Source organism: Rana temporaria, chromosome 2 (assembly GCF_905171775.1).
Source record: "Rana temporaria chromosome 2, aRanTem1.1, whole genome shotgun sequence".
In the NCBI taxonomy this organism is placed as follows: domain Eukaryota; kingdom Metazoa; phylum Chordata; class Amphibia; order Anura; family Ranidae; genus Rana; species Rana temporaria.
In genome coordinates this window covers 504285708-504307764 of record NC_053490.1, presented here as the reverse complement: position 1 = coordinate 504307764, position 22057 = coordinate 504285708, and the positions used below count along the sequence as shown (strand labels likewise).

The 22057-nt window shown below is 44.6% G+C and overlaps 1 protein-coding gene across 4 annotated transcripts in view; it reads right to left on the bottom strand.

The window, feature by feature from the left end:
* Window positions 1–22057, bottom strand: part of LOC120927902 (interferon alpha/beta receptor 2-like) — an 80736-nt gene that overhangs the window by 45420 nt on the left and 13259 nt on the right. For all 4 annotated transcript variants that reach the window (XM_040338893.1, XM_040338894.1, XM_040338895.1 and 1 more), the window contains exon 2: window positions 12227–12330. In XM_040338893.1, the coding sequence (XP_040194827.1) occupies window positions 12227–12275 (49 nt within the window). In that variant the 5' untranslated portion in view covers window positions 12276–12330. The remainder of the gene's footprint in view (window positions 1–12226; window positions 12331–22057) is intronic.

The window sequence follows — 22057 nt, the reverse complement described above, 5'->3', positions numbered from 1 at the left end:
TCTTTCAGTGCCATCCAGTGCAACCTGCCAGTGCCAATAAGTGCCTTCTGCTAGTGCCATCTTCCTTCCAGTACCAATTAGTGCCACGAGCCAGTGCCACCAATAAAAAAAAAAAAAAAAAAAATCGGCCTAAAATATCATATCATATCATATCATATCATATATCGGCCATCGGCCGCCCAGATTTCTAAATATCTGCATTGGCCAGAGAAAAACCCATATCGGTCGACCTCTAGTTTGGCGACCCTGTACCGGCCCGCCATAGGTTCCCTGGACCCAGAACATGTTGGTGTCTTTGGTGTTATCACATGGATTATTTATTGTATTGTTTTATTAGCGAGTTGAGCTTTTTTGTACACACACTGTGAGGGTCTCTGAATATTTTTAGTATTTTTATAATACTGTACTTTTTAGTACCTCTCACCAAGCTGCTTGGCGATGGTTTGTAGCCCATTCCAGCCTTGTGTAGGTCTACATTCTTGTCCCTGACATCCTTGGACAGCTCTTTGGTCTTGGCCATGGTGGAGCGATTAGAATCTAATTGATTGCTTCTGTGGACTGGTGACTTTTATACAGGTAACAAACTGAGATTAGGAGCACTCCCATTTAGGGAGTGCTCCTAATCTCAGCTCGTTACCTGTATAAAAGCCAGAAATATTGCCGATTGATAGGGGATCAAATACTTATTTCACTCATTAAAATGCAATTCAATTTATAACTTTTTTTAAATGCGTTTTTTTTTTGGATATTTGTGTTATTCTGTTAAAATAAACCTACCATTAAAATTATAGACTGATCATTTCTTTGTCAGTGGGCAAATGTACAAAATCAGCAGGGGGATCAAATATTTTTTTTCCCTCAATGTACATATTAGGTTCCTGATATATAGGTTTGCTCTCTAGGGATATAAAGATGTATATAGGATAGAGGAATCAGGACCTCTTTCCTCCTGCTGGTGATCCCTCTATTGATATAAATATCTATATAGAGGAATCAGGACCTCCTTCCTCCTGCTGGTGATTCCTCTGGTGATGAATTCATCAGAGAAAAGCACTTCTGTATCACTTTATTGTAAAGATAAAAAAATAAAAAAAGGGGGATATATATTTCTGGACCACTGTTTATAAAATGGCAGAGCTTTAGGAGGCATTTACATGCAAATAACTTTCAATAGCGTAAAGTGTTAAATTGCACATATAAGCTTATGGGAAGATTTTTGTTGAAATCAATGGTCTGCCTATAGGTTTTTTAATTTATTTTTAATAATGCAATTGTCAGATTCAGGGCTGTGGAGTCGGTAGATAAATGTTCCGACTCCGACTCCTCAGTTTTATGTACTTCCGACTCCGACTCCTCTGTATTAATATGCAAATGTATTTTATACATTCCTTGAGGGAAAGAAACGCAACCTACCACAGGACTACTGGCTGGGAAGCCAACAGTCTACTGTATTGCACAGTTTAAGCAAAAGACAAACACAATGAAAACAACGTTTTATAAAAAAAAATGTATTAATCAATCAAGTGGCTGGATAGTAGCAGCAGGCATAAACATCAGGAACAGGATCTTTACCAGTTCAAAAATACAAACCACATTATTTGGTTGTTTTAGAACAAAAACAAAGCTTATCTATAATGAACTAAAAACAAAATCTGTAAAACCTAGAAATGGTTTATATTAATCTTGAAATGTAGTTATAGGCTTAGCAAATGCAAATCAATTCAATGTAGAGTTCTAAGGAAGAGAATTGCCTCTGCCAGATCCTCTTTCATAGAGGCTCTTAAGTCAGACTTTTTGGAGAGGTAGTTGGGCTGCTGCTTTCTCCTTTGTGTGCTTATCTGCTGCTGAAGATAGGGCAGTGGGAGGATCCAGGAAGGGGCATTTATTCTAAAACATGATTTTCCTAGGAGAATCCCATAGTCATGTTTAAAGTTTAAGCTAACAATCGGAGTTTACAAGTTTTTATAGCCTTAGCTAAATGACAGCAGTTTTTCCAATGGTTTACAGCTTCAGTCTTGAACTATTGGCCCTCCATTCCCTCCACTTATACAAGTGTCTCACTCTCTAGTCCTACAAAAAACATATTTATTTAATCCCTTATCAGTGAGAGGCTAGGTTACACATGGACGCTGCGTTCCCTGTAAAAGCAGAACACAACACTATGGAAAGTATAAGTATTGCAGCTCCTAATTGTGCGTTGCGTGCCATATAGTGAAGCACATGAAAAGCATGCTTCTTCACAGTCACTTAACCTGTTCGTTTTGCGGTTACGTGAGGCACTGCATGCATTGGTCTTTATTCTTACAGTAGAGAAGTCATTAATTATAACTTTTTGTGAATTGGGACATTTAAACTTTCCTTTTTTTTTTTTTTTATTCCAATCTAAATTTTGTAGGAGTCGGAGTCGGTGCATTGTTTGCCGACTCCGACTCCAGGTACCCAAAATTTCCCCCGACTCCGACTCCTCGACTCCGACTCCACAGCCCTGGTCAGATTACAGCATTAAAATTATCAATTAAAAACCCGGGAAAACCTTTTTTATTTTTTATATTCTTATGCTTTTGTAAGTCCATAATTATACAAGAAAAAACAATTTACCAAATAAAAGCCTTATTGCATTTTCAAAAACAAATTATAAAAAAATATTTAGCTTTGCAGTTATTGGCGAGTTAACCTGTCATTCTGACACTGCCAAATTAGGCCTGGTCATCTAGGCATCAATGACCTCTGACCAGGTTAAATAAGATTTTGGGGTTTTGCACCATAACAACTGACCAGATTCAAACCTTAAAACAAATTTTTAAAACCTTGACTGCCGGGTAGCACAGAGCTCCAACCTCTAGTCTGACAACTGTTGACTAAAGCTGGCAATACATTACTACCTTAATAAACAAATGCTATACTATTGCACATAGCGTTGTCTTACCTCCTCTTCAGGGGTCCCCTGCTGGCACTGTCCACTTCTATCCTGCATGTGCCCCCATAGCAAGTGTTCAATTCATTAAGAAATTTGCGTTCAGTACCGAAAGCAGTATTGGTTCGATTTAGCGGTAATTACCACATTATTTAATGTGGGAATTTATCGCATTGAGCTGGTTGCTAAGGAGCGGGCTGGGAAGCTGGCCGCTGAGTCCTTAACAACGGATGATTCATTATTCCCCACTGATAGCTGAATATATAAAAAATATGCAATTGAAAAATTATGGAAAAAACTATAGGGGCAGGCACACCTGGCGATGTCACCTGGTGGCACATGCCCCCCCCCCCCCCTTGTGACATCATGGACCCAGCATTCACCGGTCCATGAGTTCGCAAGGGGATGGCGCCTCCACCGCAGCCTTCATGGATGGTGGTGGCGTATTTTTTTTCTTCGGGTTGGCAGTGCACCGGGCTGTGTGATTGGCGACGGATCTACATATTTTTTAAATAAAGTAATTGTCAAAAACTGTCTGTTTTTATTACTTTTTGACACTTTGGGTAGGGGTACCCCCTACTCATACACATAGAGGGGGGCAAGGATTTTGGGGCCCCCATACTCATTTACATGGGAGGGGGTTGGGGGAGGCTTCTGGTAAAACCCCTGCCTGCAGATCCCCACAACCACCGGCCAGGGTTGTGGGGATGAGGCCCTTGTACCCATCAACATGGGGACAAGGTGTTTTGGGTTAGGGGGGGGAAGAGCCCTGTTGAGGGAATGTGGTCTGATATGGTTCAGGAGGAAGGGGGGCGCTCCCCCCTCCTTTCTTTCCTGACCTGCCGGGCTGCATGCTCAGATAAGGGCCTGGTATGGATTTTGGGGGGGGGAAAATCACCAGAAAAACCCTGGTGTAAATATCGCATGCTTTTTTACTCTCTGGTTCGTTTGTGAATTGGAGTATTTCAAACGATATTTACAGGCAAATACTCTTTATTCATTTTTTATTACGAATTGGACTTAATTTACCGAATGCGACAATTTCTACAAACGAGTCATGTGACCACGTTATCGCATGCGGTAAACCTTAGTGAATTGACCCCTAAGTCAGGAGCCAGCTAAAAAAGTTAGGAGCCAGAAAACGTGCCTCGTCCCGCCAAGCTCGCGCGGAGAAGCAAACGCATTTGTGAGCAGCGCCCGCATATGTAAACGGTATTCAAACCACACATGTGAGATATCGCCACGATTGGTAGAGCGAGAGCAATAATTCTAGCCCTAGGCCTCCTTTGTAACTCAAAACATGCAACCTGTAGAATTTTTTAAACATTGCCTATATGTCTTATTTTTTAATTAAAAAAAGTGTATTTTTTCCCCCAAAAAAGTGCGCTTGTAAGACCGCTGCGCAAATACGGTGTGACAGTAAGTATTACAACGACTGCCATTTTATTCTCTAGGGTGTTAGAATAAAAAATATATATACTGTTTGGGGGTTCTAATTAGAGGGAAGGAGATGGCAGTGAGAATACAGTGAAAAACACATTAGAATGGCTGGATTGCTGTTTTACTTGAAATGCCATCGGCCACCACAAGATGGCGCCAGATCACAGGAGGAAGCTTAGGCCTGCAGAAGGCTGCAAAGTCGAGGCCTCAATTACCGTCCGGCGCGGGCCCGCCGCGAACGCGTGGCGGGGAGGTGGGGGCGCACGGAGACACAGGATCCTGTGTCTCTGTGCCCCCCCACCTCCCCCGCCACGCGATAGCGGCAGGTCCGCGTCGGCCGGTAATTGAGGCCGCGGCTTTGCGGCCTTCTGCAGGCCTAAGCTTCCCCGGGCGCCAGGTCACTATTTCTTGTCGCAATTGCGACTGAACGGACGGATTTTGTCGAGCCCTGCCATAGGTACATAGCAAAGATGCGTATATTCGCATGATGGTATAGGCATATTACAGCAACTCCCCAAACTGGGTGTATTCAATTTTGACTATGACCCATTTCTACAAGCACTGGTGTCCTAAGTGCTCAATTAAGAGCACTTTGTGTCATTTCTGTCTGCTGCTTTTTTCCTCTGATATCAGCATGAGTCACTTCTGACAAGATTTCCTGACACCAAGAGATAAAAAGGTGACAGGGGAGGGACCTCCAGTTGAATGACAGCCTCAGATCTGTTCCTGTGTGCTGTGTGGAGGGGGGGGGGGTCCCTTTCCATCCCCTCCAATTAGCTCTCACAGCTCTCCTCACTGAGCTCTGCAGAGTGTAACTTCAGCTCTCTGCCCCCTTTTTTCTGAACTCTCAGACAAGCTTTAAAATTCAGCACTTTGAACTGAAGTACAGAAGAGACGACTGCAGATAAACAGATACAACTTATGTAGGATTTGTTTAATCTCTGTGTAGCACCTGAGGCCAGTTATTTCACTGGGTACATGTAAGGGTTTACAAGCACTTTAACTCGTAGTCCACTGACACCTCCTCCGTCTCTGCAACTGTCCATACAGAAATGCAGGCAAAGAGAGAAAGTGGAAGCGTTTGCAGGAGTCCCCTGCGCTCCCCCCCATCCCCCCCCCTCCCGTATACTTACCCAAGTTCGATTTTGATCCAGCGATATGCACGCGGTCTTAAAACAGGGGTCTCCAAACTTTCTAAACAAAGGACCAGATGATTGTCCTTCAGACATTAGGGGGGCCGGACTGTGGGAGGGATGGTGCCCCATTGCTGTTATCAGTGGGGGGATGGTGCCCCATTGCTGGTATCAGTGGGGGAATGGTGCCCCATTGCTGGTATCAGTGGTGGGGGATATAGTTCCCCATTGCTGGTATCAGTGAGGAGGATAGTGCTCCATTGCTGGTATCAGTTGGAAGGGGGGGGGGTATTTCCCCATTGCTGGTATCAGTGGTGGGGGATAGTGCCCCATTGCTGGCATCAGTGCTGGGGGGATAGTTCCCCATTGCTGGCATCAGTGGTGGGGGGATAGTTCCCCATTGCTGGTATCAGTGGGAGGGATAGTGCCCCATTGCTGGTATCAGTGGTTTGGGGAAAGTTCCCCATTGCTGGCATCAGTGTGGGGGGGGGGGGGTAGTGCCCCATTGCTGGTATTAGTGCTGGGGGGATAGTTCCCCATTGCTGGCATCAGTGGTGGGGGGATAGTTCCCCATTGCTGGTATCAGTGGTGGGGGATAGTGCCCCATTGCTGGTATCAGTGGGAGGGATAGTGCCCCATTGCTGGTATCAGTGGACGGAATGGTGCTCTGAGGGCCAGATAAAGACAAGTAAAGGGCCGCATTCGGCCCGCGGGCCGCAGTTTGGAGACCCCTGCCTTAAAAGATGAGGATCCGGGCTGTTTTGTACAAAACCAATGCACAGAGCAAGTAACATTTAAAAAAATATATATATGATAATAATAATAATAATAATAATAATAAAAACTATCTTTCAACAACCACTTGAAGGCCAGTGATGATTCATGAATACCGAGCCACAATGATTTGTATATTTTAGATCTGCTTGGAATTCAGCTTTACCAAGTCACTGACATTGGAGAAGCTTCCACATATCAAGTGTCCCTACACGGTAGTCACATGCCAGTCCTTATTCATGACTTGGGGAGTCACTGACCAAGCATGGCAGTCCTGAAGCATGCGCCATAAACAAGTCAGCACTATCAGTTCTCTTATTTCTGTCCCGACACGTTTCCTATAAAAGGAGAACTCACCCCCCCCCCCCCCCCAACTGGGAAGCTCTGCTGATCTCCAGTCTAGATTTAAGTGCACAAAGGGTACCTTTTTCTGAGCTCTCAGACAAGCTTTAAAATTTAGCACATTGAACCGAAGTACAGAAGAGACGCCTGCAGATAACAGGTACAACTTATGTAGGAGGATTTGTTTAATCTCTATGAGACCAGTCATTTCACTGGGTATATGTGATGCCACGTACACACGACCGTTTTTCGGGTTCTAAAAAATTGAGTTTTTAAGGGTCTAGAAAAAACGATGTTTTTTTCAACTCGATCATTAAAACGGCCTTGCCTACACACGATCGTGAAAAAAAAATGCTCTAGCAAAGCGCGGTGACGTACAACACGTACGACGGCACTATAAAGGGGAAGTTTCATGTGGATGGCGCCACCCTTGGGGCTGCTTTAGCTGATTTTGTGTTAGTAAAAGACGATTCGCGCTTTTCGGTCTGTTACAGCGTGATGAATGTGCTTACTCCATTACGAACGGTAGTTTTACCAGAACGAGCGCTTCCGTCTCATAACTTGCTTCTGAGCATGCGCGGATTTTTCACGTTGTTAAAGCCCACACACGACCATTTTTTTACAACCTTAAAAACGACAACGTTAAAAACAATGTGAAAAAAATAGAGCATGTTCGAAAAAAAAATTGGCCATTTTTTAGAACCCGAAAAATGCTCTGAAGCCCACACATGGTCGTTTTTAATGACATAAAAAAAAGGTGGTTTTTTTAGAACCTGAAAAACGGTCGTGTGTACGCGGCATGAGGGTTTACAACCACTTTAATTCGCAGTCCACTGACACTTCCTCCAGCTCTGCAACTGCCCATACAGAAATGCAGGGAGAGAGAGAAAGTGACAGCGTTTGCAGGAGCTCCCCACGACTCCCCCGCACCCCCTTACCCAAGTTTGATTTCGATCCAGCAATATGCACAGGGCCTGTGTTTAAAAAAAAACACCCTTTGTGTTTAAAAAAAATAATATTATTAGGCCCCTTTCACACGTGCGAACCGTATGTCCGCTTTTTCATCCATCCGTTTGCGGATGAAAAAGGGACATACATTGGTCCCTATGTGATTGCGGGTGTCAGCGGATAAACATTCGATTTTGCGGACGGAAGAAAACCCTATTTTTTCTTTCGTCTGCGGATCGGATGAACACGGACACACGGTCCGTGTTCATCCGATCCCCCATTGGGGAGAGCGGAGAAAAGACAGGGCGGTCCATGCACAGTGTGCGGGGACCGCCCTGTCAGCCGCTGGCTCAGCGGGGATATACGGAGCGATCCCCGCTGAGCTTACGGACACACTGAGGCGGATCATTACTGATCCGCCCCGTGTGAAAGGGCCCTTACACTTATTTGTTTTTTTTTTACCAAAGATATGTAGCAGTGTAACTTTTGGACAAAATTTACAAGCACGACACTCCACACCAGGGAGAAAGCCTTGCATTACTGTGTGTAGTTACAGACAGAAGAACAGGAAGTGAGGATTTATCAGAAGAAATAAGGACATTTAAAAGCAAAATGGAAGGATGAGGTAAGTGAAGGAGGAATGCACTAAGGTAAAGGAAGCTATTTAGGGAAACATTTGTTTACCTTTACAACCCCTTTAAATAAAAGCAAGTGTGGTAAATACGTTTTTTTTTTTACCTTTTTTTGTGGTGGTCAGATGAGCGTTATGCCCTCTCTTCCTCCTCAAGCTACAAGGAGCTAGTAATGACAACCAAGCGCCACCTAACGTGGAGTACACATGACCATCAGGGTGGACCCTCTGCGGGCAGTTGAATGTAGTCAGTGTGAGAAGTAGGGTCACAGTGCAATGGAGCATCGAGTGAACATCAAGTTCTGTTACAAATTGGGAAAACAGACAACCCGTGAAATGTTGGTGAAAGTGTACGGGACGGAAGCCGTGAGCAGAAACTGTTTACGACTAGTTCTAATGCTTATGAAACAGGAAGGAAACGAATAGATGAGCCAAGCTCGGGACAGCCATCGACAAGCAAAATCCCAAACATGAGTGAGTGCGACAAATGCTGGCAAGAGATTAGTGACTGAAGCCTCGTACACGCGCTCGGGTATCTCGGCAAGAACCAGCAAGAAAACTGCTGGCAGAGCTTTCTTGCCGAGTATACAGAGCGTGTGTACGAGGCTTTCAGGTTTCTCGTCAAGAAAACTGCCCAGAATCTCAACGAGAAAAATAGAGAACCTGCTCTCTATTTTCTCGTCGTGATTCTCAGCATTGTTTTCCTGCCGAGAAACCCGAGAGTGTGTATACTTCCATACATCACATGCCTGACGAAGGGGCCCTGCGCGGCTCCGAAACGTTGCACTCTCTTTGTGTTGCGATCATGCAATAAAACATCCGTTTGGACGCTATTTATGTCGCTCCATGGTGTGCTGTGAAATATTCCTACTATATTCCTACTGTGTATACTTCCCTGTCGCCGGGGAAACCTGCGCATGCTCGAAATGACTTTGACGCATGCGCGGTAGTTTCCTAGGCATAGGTAAGGTGTAGCAAGATGGCGGCGACGGCATCGAATGTGACGAGCGCATGCAGCATGCCTCACTGTGTCCATCTGCAGCATGCCTCACTGTGTCCATCTGCAGCACGCCTATCTGTGTCCATCTGCAGCACGCCTATCTGTGTCCATCTGCAGCACGCCTCACTGTGCCCATCTGCAGCATGCCTCACTGTGCCCATCTGCAGCATGCCTCACTGTGCCCATCTGCAGCATGCCTCACTGTGTCCATCTGCAGCACGCCTCACTGTGCCCATCTGCAGCATGCCTCACTGTGCCCATCTGCAGCATGCCTCACTGTGCCCATCTGCAGCATGCCTCACTGTGCCCATCTGCAGCATGCCTCACTGTGCCCATCTGCAGCATGCCTCACTGTGCCCATCTGCAGCATGCCTCACTGTGTCCATCTGCAGCATGCCTCACTGTGCCCATCTGCAGCATGCCTCACTGTGCCCATCTGCAGCATGCCTCACTGTGTCCATCTGCAGCATGCCTCACTGTGTCCATCTGCAGCATGCCTCACTGTGCCCATCTGCAGCATGCCTCACTGTGCCAATCTCCCTACCTGATCTGACGGGTCACCAAATCTGATGAAACACCGGCGCTGTGTCCATCTGCAGCCTTGTGATCTCCGGCGCTGTGACATGCAGTCAGTCGTCCGCTTACTAGACTGACGTCACAGTGTTGAGAGATCAGGCGCACGAGGCTGCAGGATGTACACAGGCCAGAGTATTAGCCGAGGGGGGCATTTTCAGCACACAAAAAAATGTGCTGAAAAACTCGGCTTATACTCGAGTAATTTGTAATTTGTTTTTATCTTTTGTTTTCACACTTTGTATACTAAAATCCATGTAGGTGTATAAACAAAAGTTCAAAATGTCAAACCTATGCACTGTATAAAATATACACATTAAAAATGGAATATCTTAAAAAAGTATTGATGTTGGAATAGGAACTGATCAATAGATACCAATCCCGAATTTAATGGGTTATACGAGGACTGATGACTTGTTTGTACAGTCCTAATAAAAGCAGAAGCTTTCATTGCACAACTAAGTGGAATCTCTGTCTCTCACGCTATACACCAGGGAAATAACAGAATCATCAGCATAAAAGTTTCTGAAAAGAAAACATCTGTGTTGCCAAAAGCAAGAAGGTCAGCTTATTCCTATGAGAGCTGGTTATAGAATAAAGGAAAAATCAGATTGGCTGTTTGTAGGAATTCAGTCTTATTAAAGTGTCAAAGGTTTCTTACTTTCATGCATTCTATGCATGCATCTAATACTTACCTGAGCCCCATCTCGATCCAGCGACATTCACGAGAGCCTCGGCTCTCCGGAGACTCTCCCTCCTCATTGACGGGCAATCACAGGCAGTTAGCCAATAAGTAGAGAGTGGGGCCGAGGTGCAGCTGTGTGTGTGTGTGAATGGACATGCAGAGCCATGGCTCGAGAACAAGCCTGCTTGGGTGCCCCTATTGCAAGCGGTTTGCCCTGGGGGCATTCGGCAGGAGGGAGGGGCCAAGACCACCAGTGAGAGATCCAAGAAAAGGAGGATTGGGCTGCTCTGTGCAAAACCTATTGCACAGAGCGGGCAAGTATGACATTTTTTTTTATAGAAAAAGAATAACATTTCGTGTTTACATCCATTTTAACCTCTTTCCCACCGCGCTATAGACAAAAGACGTCTACAGCGCGGTGGAGTTGTTCTGGGAGGACGTCCTCCCAGAATCCTTCACTTGCGCGCCCCCTGGGGCGCGCTCCCGGAATCATCCGTGAGCGCCGGGTCTAGAAGACCCGGCGCATCACGGATCGTGGTAAATTGCCGCTGATAGCGGATGTTTACCACGTGATCGCTCCGTCAAATGACAGAGCGATCACTTGTAAACAAACCGGCGTCATGTGATGACGCCGGTTCCTCCCTCTCCTCTCTGTACCGATCGGTACAGTGTGAGAGGAGAGGAGAGGGGGGGGGGGAGAGCGGAAGCAGCAGCAGCTGCTGTGGGCTGGATCTGTGACAAATGCAGTCACAGATCCAGCCATCCATCCCTGCGCATTACTCTGAAATACCCCCCATACTCTGCAATACCCCCCATACTCTGAAATACTCCGCAATACCCCAATACCCCGCAATACCTGCTAATATGACAGAAACGAGAATTTTTTTTTATTTTTACAGAATTTTCAGTGTTTTTTCTTTTATAGCGCAACAAATAAAAACCGCAGAGGTGATCAAATACCACCAAAAGAAAGCTCTATTTGTGGGGAAAAAATGACAAAAATTTCAGATGGGCACAATGTTGTATGACTGAGTAATTGTCATTCAAAGTGTGAGAGCACCGAAAGCTGAAAATTGGTCTGGTTAGGAAGGGGATTTAAGTGCCCAGTGGTCAAGTGGTAAAAGTGGATGTGAACCCGATTTTTTTTTTCTTTTTTTTTGATGTCACAATGTAGAGTATAAGATTTCCTATCATCTGTGCCCAGTCTTGCCACGAAGAGTTAATCCAGCTCTGAGCAATCCTCTTTTATTGTTCAGTGAAATAAAACGGACTTACAGAGAAAAACCTTAGTCCGTTCTGCCCCCTTGCTGTGAGTGGCAAGTTATTTACATATCTCATGCACTAGCCTGGAGACAGGCATTATTTTTTAATTCCCACCCCCACTCCTTTTCTGAAGTCATGTGGTTACTTTTCTGGATTTTGACTGGATGTTAGTGATCATAGCAGAATTTGGTGTAAGGAATACACAGGAAAAAATGCATGTTGACAAGGGGAGTGTAGAGGAGGGCGGGGAGTCTACTGACATCACGACTCCACCCACCGAGCTCCAGACAACAGATCCACCCACAGAATCTGCAGTTTTTCAGTTCTTATAACAGACGGAGGGGAGACATTTGACAGGTAAGGATACATGCAGGAGACATGTATATCCTTATAGATCAGCACTATGGCAGTAAATTAAATCGGATGTCCTCGGATTATCTTAAAGTGAATAACTCTACACAGAGTTCACTGCTGTTAAAAATGTACAAATAATGAGCACTGGAAATGTAAAAATCATTCCTACCCAGGAAGATCGCATGACAGATTAGGAGGAGGGGTGTCAAGCTTGCCATGGCTGCCGCTGGTCACAGCCTCTGAGTCATCCTCTTCCGGTGTGGAGGCACAGTCCTGCAAGGAGGAAAAAACATACACTGTTAAAGCTGGACTCCGGCCTTCCCTTCAGCCTTGCACAATTGTACACACACCTCTCCTGTACAAAAATTGCTTGTTAGGATTTTATTGCCCCGTGTGAACTTCTCACAACCTGCATTAGAAGCTGCAGCAAGTCAGATAGAGCCTGCCTTACGTCCTGGCTGGAGGACATCCAGCATTATCTAGCTCTTTCCTCTCCAGCCTGAATGTCCCGGCCCATTCCTTTAATTGGATTTCAGTTCTTTCAATCATGGAAGCTCAGCATCGCCATCACATGTGGGCTTAAAGGGGTTGTAAAGGTACAATTTATTTTTCCTAAATAGCTTCCTTTACCTTAGTGCAGTCCTCCTTCACTTACCTCATCCTTCCATTTTGCTTTTAAATGTCCTTATTTCTTCTGAGAAATCCTCACTTCCTGTTCTTCTGTCTGTAACTCCACACAATAATGCAAGGCTTTCTCCCTGGTGTGGAGTGTCGTGCTCGCCCCCTCCCTTGGACTACAAGAGAGTCAGGACGCCCACTAACACACAGCTCCTTTCTCTATCTGCAACGTAGAGAGCGTCCTGACTCTCCTGTAGTCCAAGGGAGGGGGCAAGCACGACACTCCACACCAGGGAGAAAGCCTTGCATTACTGTGTGGAGTTACAGACAGAAGAACAGGAAGTGAGGATTTCTCAGAAGAAATAAGGACATTTAAAAGCAAAATGGAAGGATGAGGTAAGTGAAGGAGGACTGCACTAAGGTAAAGGAAGCTATTTAGGGAAAAAAAAATTACCTTTACAACCCCTTTACCCTCGGGTGGTCTACAAGCAAAGACAGCGGGGCAGATCCTCAAAGAAATGACATGGCGTATCTGTTGATACACTGCGTAATTTCGAATTTTGCGCGTCATATCTTTGTTTTGGTATCCACAAAACAAGATACGACGGCATCTGTGTTAGATCCGACAGGCGTACGTCTTCGTACGCCATCAGATCTTAGATGCAATTTTTTGGCATCCGCTAGGTGGCGTTCCCGTCGTAATCCGTGTCGAGTATGCAAATTAGCTATTTCTGACGATCCACGAAAGTACGACCGGCCGTCGCATTTTTTTACGTTGTTTCCGTTCGGCTTTTTTCGGCGTATAGTTAAAGCTGCTATCTGGTGGCGTACTCAATGTTAAGTATGGCCGTCGTTCCTGCGTCTAATTTTACATTGTTTGCGTAAGTCGTCCGTGAATAGGGCTGGATGCCATTTACGTTCACGTTGAAAACAATGACGTCCTTGCGACGTCATTTGGAGCAATGCACCCTGGGAGTTTATACGGACGGCGCATGCGCAGTTCGTTCGGCGCGGGGACGCGCTTCATTTAAATGAAACACGCCCCCTACCCGCCCAATTTGAATTCCGCCGCGAGAGATACACTACGCCGCCGTAACTTACGGCGCAAATTCGTTGAGGATTCAAACCAAAGCCAAGTAAGTTACAGCGGCGTAGCGTATCTTACATCTGCGCCGGGCGCAGCGAATGTATGTGGATCTGCCCCAGCCTGTCTAGGAATACCCACTTCTCCAGACTGATATCTACCCATCAAGGCATTTTGATATTTGCATAAATCTACAAAGAGCCAGCTAATGCCCTGCACACACAAGCGGAAATTCCGTCGGAAAAACCTTGGATGGTTTATCCAACGGAATTCCGCTCAAGCTTGGCTTGCATACACAAGGTCACACAAAAGTCCTCTGAACTTTCGACAAGAACGCGGTGACGTACAACACTACGACGAACTGAGAAAATGAAGTTAAATGCTTCCGAGCATGCGTAGGAATTTTGCGCGTCAGAATTGTTACAGACGATCGGAATTTTTCCAATCGGAAAAATTGAGAACCTGCTCTCAATCTTTTGCTGGCGGAAATTCCGAAGGCAAAAGTCCGATGGAGCATACACACAGTCGGAATCTCTGACCAAAAGCTCACATCAGACTTTTGCTGACGGAATCTCCGACCGTGTGTACGCGGCATAAGGGGTCTTCAGATGAGTAGTAAGGCAGGGGGCTGTGATTGTTTTCAAGAATCCATGTACAGCACTCCGCTGGCCCCTCCACCAGTCATGATCTGCCTGCATTGTCTAGAGAAACACAAAAGACCCAGTGATGACATCCCTGGGACTAAAATAAGGTTATGTAATAAAAAATGGAAATATTAAACATTTCCATTAGCATGTTCATGAAGGGGGAAGGAGAAACCAGAAGGCAAAATATAAGCTGATTAGAAAGGAGAAGTTTACCCTGTGTAACATATTACACCCATATTAAAGCGGAGGTTCACCCGCACATGACACTATTTCCCCCTAGATCAGGGGTCTCAAATTGTCGGCCCTCCAGCTGTTGCAAAACTACAAGTCCCATCGTGCCTCTGTCTGTGGGAGTCATGCTTGTAACTGTCAGCCTTGCAATGCCTCTTGGGACTTGTAGTTTCACAACAGCTGGAGGGCCACCAGTTTGAGACCCCTGCCCTAGATGGACGCTCGTTTTGTCTAGGGGAATCAGCCGTTTTAAAATATGATCCGTACTTACCGTTTACGAGATGCATCTTCTCCGTCGCTTCCGGGTATGGGCTGCGGGACTGGGCGTTCCTATTTTGATTGACAGTCTTCCGAGAGGCTTCCGACGGTCGCATCCATCGCGTCCCGATTTTCCGAAAGAAGCCGAACGTCGGTGCGCAGGCGCAGTATAGAGCCGCACCGACGTTCGACTTCTTTCGGCTACGAGTGACGCGATGGATGCGACCGTCGGAAGCCTCTCGGAAGACTGTCAATCAAGAAGGAACGCCCGCTCCCGAAGACCCATACCCGGAAGCGACGGAGAAGATGCATCTCGAAAACGGTAAGTACGGGTCATATTTTAAAGCAACTAGCCGATTCCCCTAGACAAAAAGAGCATCCATCTAAGGGGAGAAGAGAAAAAAATATATAATTGGGTGAACTCCCGCTTTAAGTTATATATGTACCGGCCCCCGCACTCCCCTGATCCCCCATTTTGACAGTGAGCGGAATCTTCTCCCCTGCTTGCTGTCACAATCTAAAAATAAAATAAAAAAAGAAGCCTAACAAAAATGTGGCCATGTGGGTCTGCACATGCCTGGCTGTGTCATCCATTCCCATCCATTGAATGGGAAAACAACAAACTACCAGGGTGCTGTTGGTTGTTCTTGGTAGTTCATTGAGCTTCCTGTCCGAGTAACTGCCTGCCCATATCAGAGGTACGGGCAGATAGATACACAGTCTGCAGGACCATGGCATTACACCAATAATCTGTTGATCATGGGTGTAATGCTTTACAGACCCCTAACAAAAAAATAAAATAAAATGCATTTTTTTTACCTGCAAAAAAATTGTATTTATTATTTTTTTGTAAACGTGAACTTATCCTTTAAACTTCAGTGTTAAAGTGATTGTAAAATCTTGTTTAAAAAATAAAATAACAAACCATGTTATACTTGCCTAGTCTGTGCAGTGGTTTTGCGAAGAGAAAACCAGATCCTCCTCGTTTCTGGTCCCTCTTCGCTGCGTCTGGCCCCTCCCTCCTGTCGAGTGCGCCCACAGCAAGTCGTTTGCTATGGGGTCACCCGAGCTGCAGATATGGAGCTGCCGTTCAGCCTCGCCCCCTCTCTCTCCTGATTGGGAGCCAACTGTGCCACTGCTTTGTCTTAGCAAAATCATCACTGACTGTGGAAACTTCTCACTAGACCTCATGCAACTTGAATTCTGTGCCTCTCCACTCTTCCTCCAGACTCTGGGATCGCGATTTACAAATGGAATTCAACATTTCTACAGTCAGTGATGATTTGGGGAGCCATGTCATCTGCTGGTGTTGGTCCACTGTGTTTTATCAAGTCCAGAGGACATGGCTCCCAAAATCATCATGTACAGTAGAAATTTTGTATTTCATTTATAAATCGCGGTCCCAGAGTCTGGAGGAGGAGTGGAGAGGCACAGAATCCAAATTGCATGAAGTCCAGTGTGAAGTTTCCACAGTCAGTGATGATTTGGGGAGCCATGTCATCTGCTGGTGTGGGTCCTCTGTGTTTTATTGTAGAGCACTTCATGCTTCTCCTCTGCTGACCAGCTTTATGGAGATGCTGATTTCATTTTCCAGCAGGACTTGGCACCTGGGCACACTGCCAAAAGTACCAATACCTGGTTTAACCTCTTGCCCACGCCCCATGTCCAAAATACGTCCTCTTTTTAAAGATGGATATCTCGGTAACGGCAGCAGCTGCTGCCACAACCGAGATATCCATCTCTTCAGTGGGCGGTCCTGTACACGATAACGGCGGTCTCCGCGGCGGATTCACCGCGAGATCGCCGTTATCGGTGGCGGGAGAGGGCCCCCCCTCCCGCCGCTCTCCCGCGCCCTCCGCCGCTTACCGGAGCTGTCGGTAGCGGCGGAGGCGATCGGGTGCGTTCGGCAGCTGACTGGGGTTGCGACTGAGGGAAAAATCGCCCCCACCCGTCCCCATAGCTCTGCTGGGCGGAAGTGACGTCAAAACGTCAGTCCCGCCCAGCGTCTTAAAGAAACATTTTTTTTTTTGTCATTTGAAAAAATGACAGTTTCCAATTTTTTTTTATTTTTTTTGCATTTACGTCTAAATATGTGATCTGAGGTCTTTTTGACCCCAGATCTCATATTTAAGAGGACCTGTCATGCTTTTTTCTATTACAAGGGATGTTTACATTCCTTGTAATAGGAATAAAAGTGATCAATTTTTTTTTTTATTTCAGTGTAAAAAATTATTAACTAAATAAAAATAAAAAAGAAAACAAAAAAAATAATTTTTAAAGCGCCCCGTCCCGACGAGCTCGCGCACAGAAGCGAACGCATACGCGAGTAGCGCCCGCATATGAAAACTGTGTTCAAACCACACAAGTGAGGTATCGCCGCAATCGTTAGAGCGAGAGCAATAATTCTAGCCCTAGGCCTACTCTGTAACTCAAAAAATGTAACCTGTAGAATTTTTTAAACGTCGCCTATTGAGATTTTTAAGGGTAAAAGTTTGACGTCATGCCACCAGCGGGCGCAATTTTTAAGCGTGACATGTTGGGTATCATTTTACTCGGCGCAACATTATCTTTCACAATATATAAAAAAATTGGGCAAAATTAATTGTTGTCTTATTTTTTAATTCAAAAAAGTTTTTTTTTTCCAAAAAAAAGTGCGCTTGTAAAACCGCTGCGCAAATACGGTGTGACAAAAAGTATTGCAATGCCTGCCATTTTATTCTCTAGGGTGTTAGAAAAAATATATATAATGTTTGGGGGTTTTAAGTAATTTTCTAGCAAAAAAAACAGTTTTAGTCTCGTAAACACCGAATCTGAAAAACAAGCCTGGTGGGAAAGAGGTTAATGATCATGGTGTCACTGTGCTTGATTGGTCAGCAAATACGCCTGTTCTAAACCCCATAGAGAATATGTGGGGTATTGTCAAGAGGAAAATGAGAGACACCAGACCCAACAATGCAGATAAGCTTAAAGGGTCACTAAAGGAAAAAAATGTTTTGCTGAAAGGACTGTTTACAGGGTATAGAGACATAAAAGTTAACTGATTCCCTTTAAAAATGATTAAAAATGATTAAATTCTATCATATAATGTGCCTCTAGTTTCACTTTCAGTTTTAAACTGGTTTCATGTTTATGTGAAGTAAAGAGACCCACAGAACAAAAACAAACAAATCCAGGGCAGTGTTTTGTTTTTAAAATGAATCTGATTGGTTCTGAGGAGTTTTAGACACACAGCTTAGACCACAGTGAGAAGCTCCCATGAGATTTTTCATAAGGAGCCAGACAAGCAGGAAGTGTGGAGATCACAGCAGAATTACAGCAACTTCAAAGCAAAAACGAACAATGAGGACATGAAACCAGTACTGCAGTAAGGTAAAGGAAGCTATTTAGCTAAAAAAAAAAAATCCTTTAGTGATCCTTTAAGGCCGCTATCAAAGTAACCTGGTCTTCCATATCATCTCAGAAGTGCCACAGGCTGATCACCTTCATGCCCCACCGCATTGATGCAATAATTCATGCAAATGGAGCCCCAACCAAGTATTGAGTGCATATTATACTGTACATGGACATACTTTTCACTAAGCCAACATTTCTGTATTAGTAGCTGCTTTTGCTGTTTGCCGTTTGTCTACATGATTTGAAGATTGAAGTAAAATCGTTTGCAATTGGAGTGTATGTCCCTTTGTCCAGGGCCCGACAAATCCCGGGCCCCAGGTCGCCATGGCGACTAGAAATATGGTCCTGGCGACTTGGCTTGGAAGGGGGGCAAAAAAAAAAAATTAAATTTTTTTTTTATGTGAGCTGGCGCCATCTGGTGGTGGCCGTTGGTATTACAAGTTAAGCATTACAAGTTAAACAGCAATTCTAATGTAATTTTTCACTGCCATCTTCTTCCCTCTAATTAGAACCCCCAAACATTATATATATTTTTTATCCCAACACCCTAGAGAATTAAATGGCGATCGTTGCAATACTTTCTGTCACGCCGTATTTGCGCAGCGGTCTTGCAAGCGCACTTTTTTTTGGGGAAAAAAATTACACTTTTTTTAATTAAAAAATAAGACAACAGTAAAGTTATCCCCATTTTTTTTAATATTATGAAAGATAATGTTACGCCGAGTAAATTGATACCCAACATGTCACGCTTCAAAATTACGTCCGCTCGTGGAATGGCGTCAAACTTTTACCCTTTAAAATCTCCATAGGCAACGTTTATAAAAACTCTACAGGTTGCATGTTTTGAGTTACAGAGAAGGTCTAGGGCTAGAATTATTGCTCTCGCTCTACCAATCGCGGCGATACCTCACATGTGTGGTTTGAACACCATTTACATATGTGGGCTCTGCTCACGTATGTGTTCGCTTCTGCGCGCAAGCTCGTCGGGACGGGGCGCGTTTCCTGGCTCCTAACTTTTTTAGCTGGCTCCTAGATTCCAAGCAAATTTGTCAACCCCTGCCTTTGTCATTTATTTTTTAAATCAAAAACTGCGTTTATTGAGCATAAAGAGAAGGATTACATACATGTGGATAACTGGTGCAACAGGCATCACAATTTCGGATACATACCAATGTTGTGCATACAGACATAACAGATATAAAAATATTACATGTGCATACATAAAGTGACATGAGAAAGAGGTAGAGAACTGCAGGTCATCAATCAGGAGCACCCAGAGAGCGCGCGGGGGAGCACAACTAGTCAGGAGCATCACAGGTAGAGGCCTCCCCCAGCCATCTGTCCCAAACCTTATGATATTTATTGGGGCATCCCTTTGTCGTTTCTATTGAAATTGGTGGAAGATTGGGAGCCCACCCTGACATTTCTCCACTATATGAAAATAAGAAAGGGAAGTAACCCACCTAAAGTTTTCTTTTATCTATACATAGATAGAGAGAGAGAGAGAGAGAGAGAGAGAGAGAGAGAGAATCTCTCTCTCTATATATATAGATATATATATATATATATATATATATATATATACACAAATCACTGACAGGTAAAGTGAATAACACCGATTATCTTGTTACTGTGCCACTCTAAAATTGGAAGGATTTATTAGGCTGCAAGTGAGTGGTAACAGAGTCGTATGTGGCAAAGGCTCATTGGTGCACGTGGGGAGTGAAGGCTGGTCCATTTAGTCTGATCCAATAGAAGAGCTACTGTAGCTCAGATTGCTAAAAAAAAAAAAATACACACAAAATCTTCTACAATGGGCACATGAGCATCAGAACTGGACCACTGAGCAGAGGTAGGAGGTGGCCTGACCGGATGAATCAAGTTTTCTTCTATATTATATGGATGGCTGGGGGTGCATGTATGTCGCTTACCTGGGGCCCGAGATGGCACCAGTATGCACTATAGGAAGAAGGCAGCAAGCTGGTGGGTCCTGGTAAAGGTTCTGCTGCTGATGGCTTGGTGCCAGATACCACAGCATACCTTCAGAGAGCTAGTGGAGTCCATGCCTCAATGGGTCAGGACTGTTATGACGGCAAAAAGGGGACCTACTCAATAGGTGGGTGGTCATTTCAAAGTGCCTTCTCCATCAGCAAAGATGTATTAAATTATTTTTCTGGAGGAGATAAGGTAGAGGGGGTTTTAGAGAAGTTGGACGTTGGCAAGGGGTAAAGGACAGGTTATATAATTTGGATATTTTAGTTAAAGGGAGTTATAGAATGGTCTGCAAGGGGAGTTATAGGGGGTTTGTTTTTTTTAGGTCTGCAGCGACATGTAGAGGATTGATGCTAAAGGGCCCTGATATGTCAGTCTATGCCATGGCAAATCCTTTTTCCGAGAGAGGTAATAATACCTGCCAGACATTCAGGAGGTGAATCTTCTGCATCATGAGTGCGTGTTTTTTATTTTTTTTTAAACTCAAGGGGGATTCTGTATTAATACACCACAACACAACCTTGAGCCAAGGGTTTGGCTTGTGGCTGCGGCACGGCCCCATTGTTTTCAATGGCCGAGTTGGACACCTGGCATACTGAGTTACATTTGCCGTGGAGAAAAGCGTTGTGACATGTGTACTACTCCGTCCGACTGCAATGTTAGGATTTAGGTGGAGGAATCTGCACTGCTGGCTCTTGTACTCAGGTAGCTGCAGCATCCTGAAAAACGGTATCCTAAAACTATACAGGGAAAAGCTGCCTATCCTGCAGGTACATCATTATGGTGACCAAAGGTACCCTGCTTACAGCAATGTGGGGGTTATTTACGAAAGGCAAATCCACTTTGCACTACAAGTGCAAAGTACACTTCAAATTGTACTGAAAGTGCACTTGGAAGTGCAGTCGCTGTAGATCCGAGGGGGACATACAAGCAAAATAAAATCAGCAGAGCTTCCCTTCATGTCAAATCTATCCCTCAGATTTACAGCGACTGCACTTCCAAGTGCACTTTCAGTACAATTTGAATTGTACTTTGCACTTGTAGTGTAAAGTGGATTTGCCTTTCGTAAATAAACCCCTAAGTATCACTGAAACTAATGCCACGTACACACAATCACTTTATGTGATGAAAAAAGACGACATTTTCTGTGAAGTAAAAAATGACGTTTTTGAAACTTCAATTTTCAAAGACGAAGTTGCCTACACACCATCGTTTTTCTCACAATGTTCTAGCAAAGCGAGGTTACGTTCTCACCACTTTTTCCATTGAAGCTTGCTTCATAAGTAGCTTCGGGGCATGCGCGGGTGAAAAAACGTCGTTTTAAACGACGTTTTTTACTACACACGGTCAATTTCTGTGAAGTAAAAGTTGACGTTTTGAAAAACGACACATAAAATTAAAGCATGCTTCAATTTTTTTTGGTCGTTTTTTAGAAGACATAAAACAACGTTTTCCCACACACACGGTCAATTAAAGTGACGTTTTTAAAAACGTCATTTTTTTTCATCACATACAGTGATGGTGTGTACGGGGCATAAGAATTAGGGTGTTATTTACAAAAGGCAAATCCACTTTGCACTACAAGTGCAGTCGCTGTAAATCTGAGGGGTAGATCTGAAATGAGGGGAAGCTCTGCTGATTGTATCATCCAATCATGTGCAAGCTAAAATGTTGTTTTTTATTTTCCTTGCATGTCCCCCTCAGAGCTACGGCGACTGCACTTCCAAGTGCACTTTAAAGTGGTTGTAAACCCAACCACACATCTGCTGTGATTGGC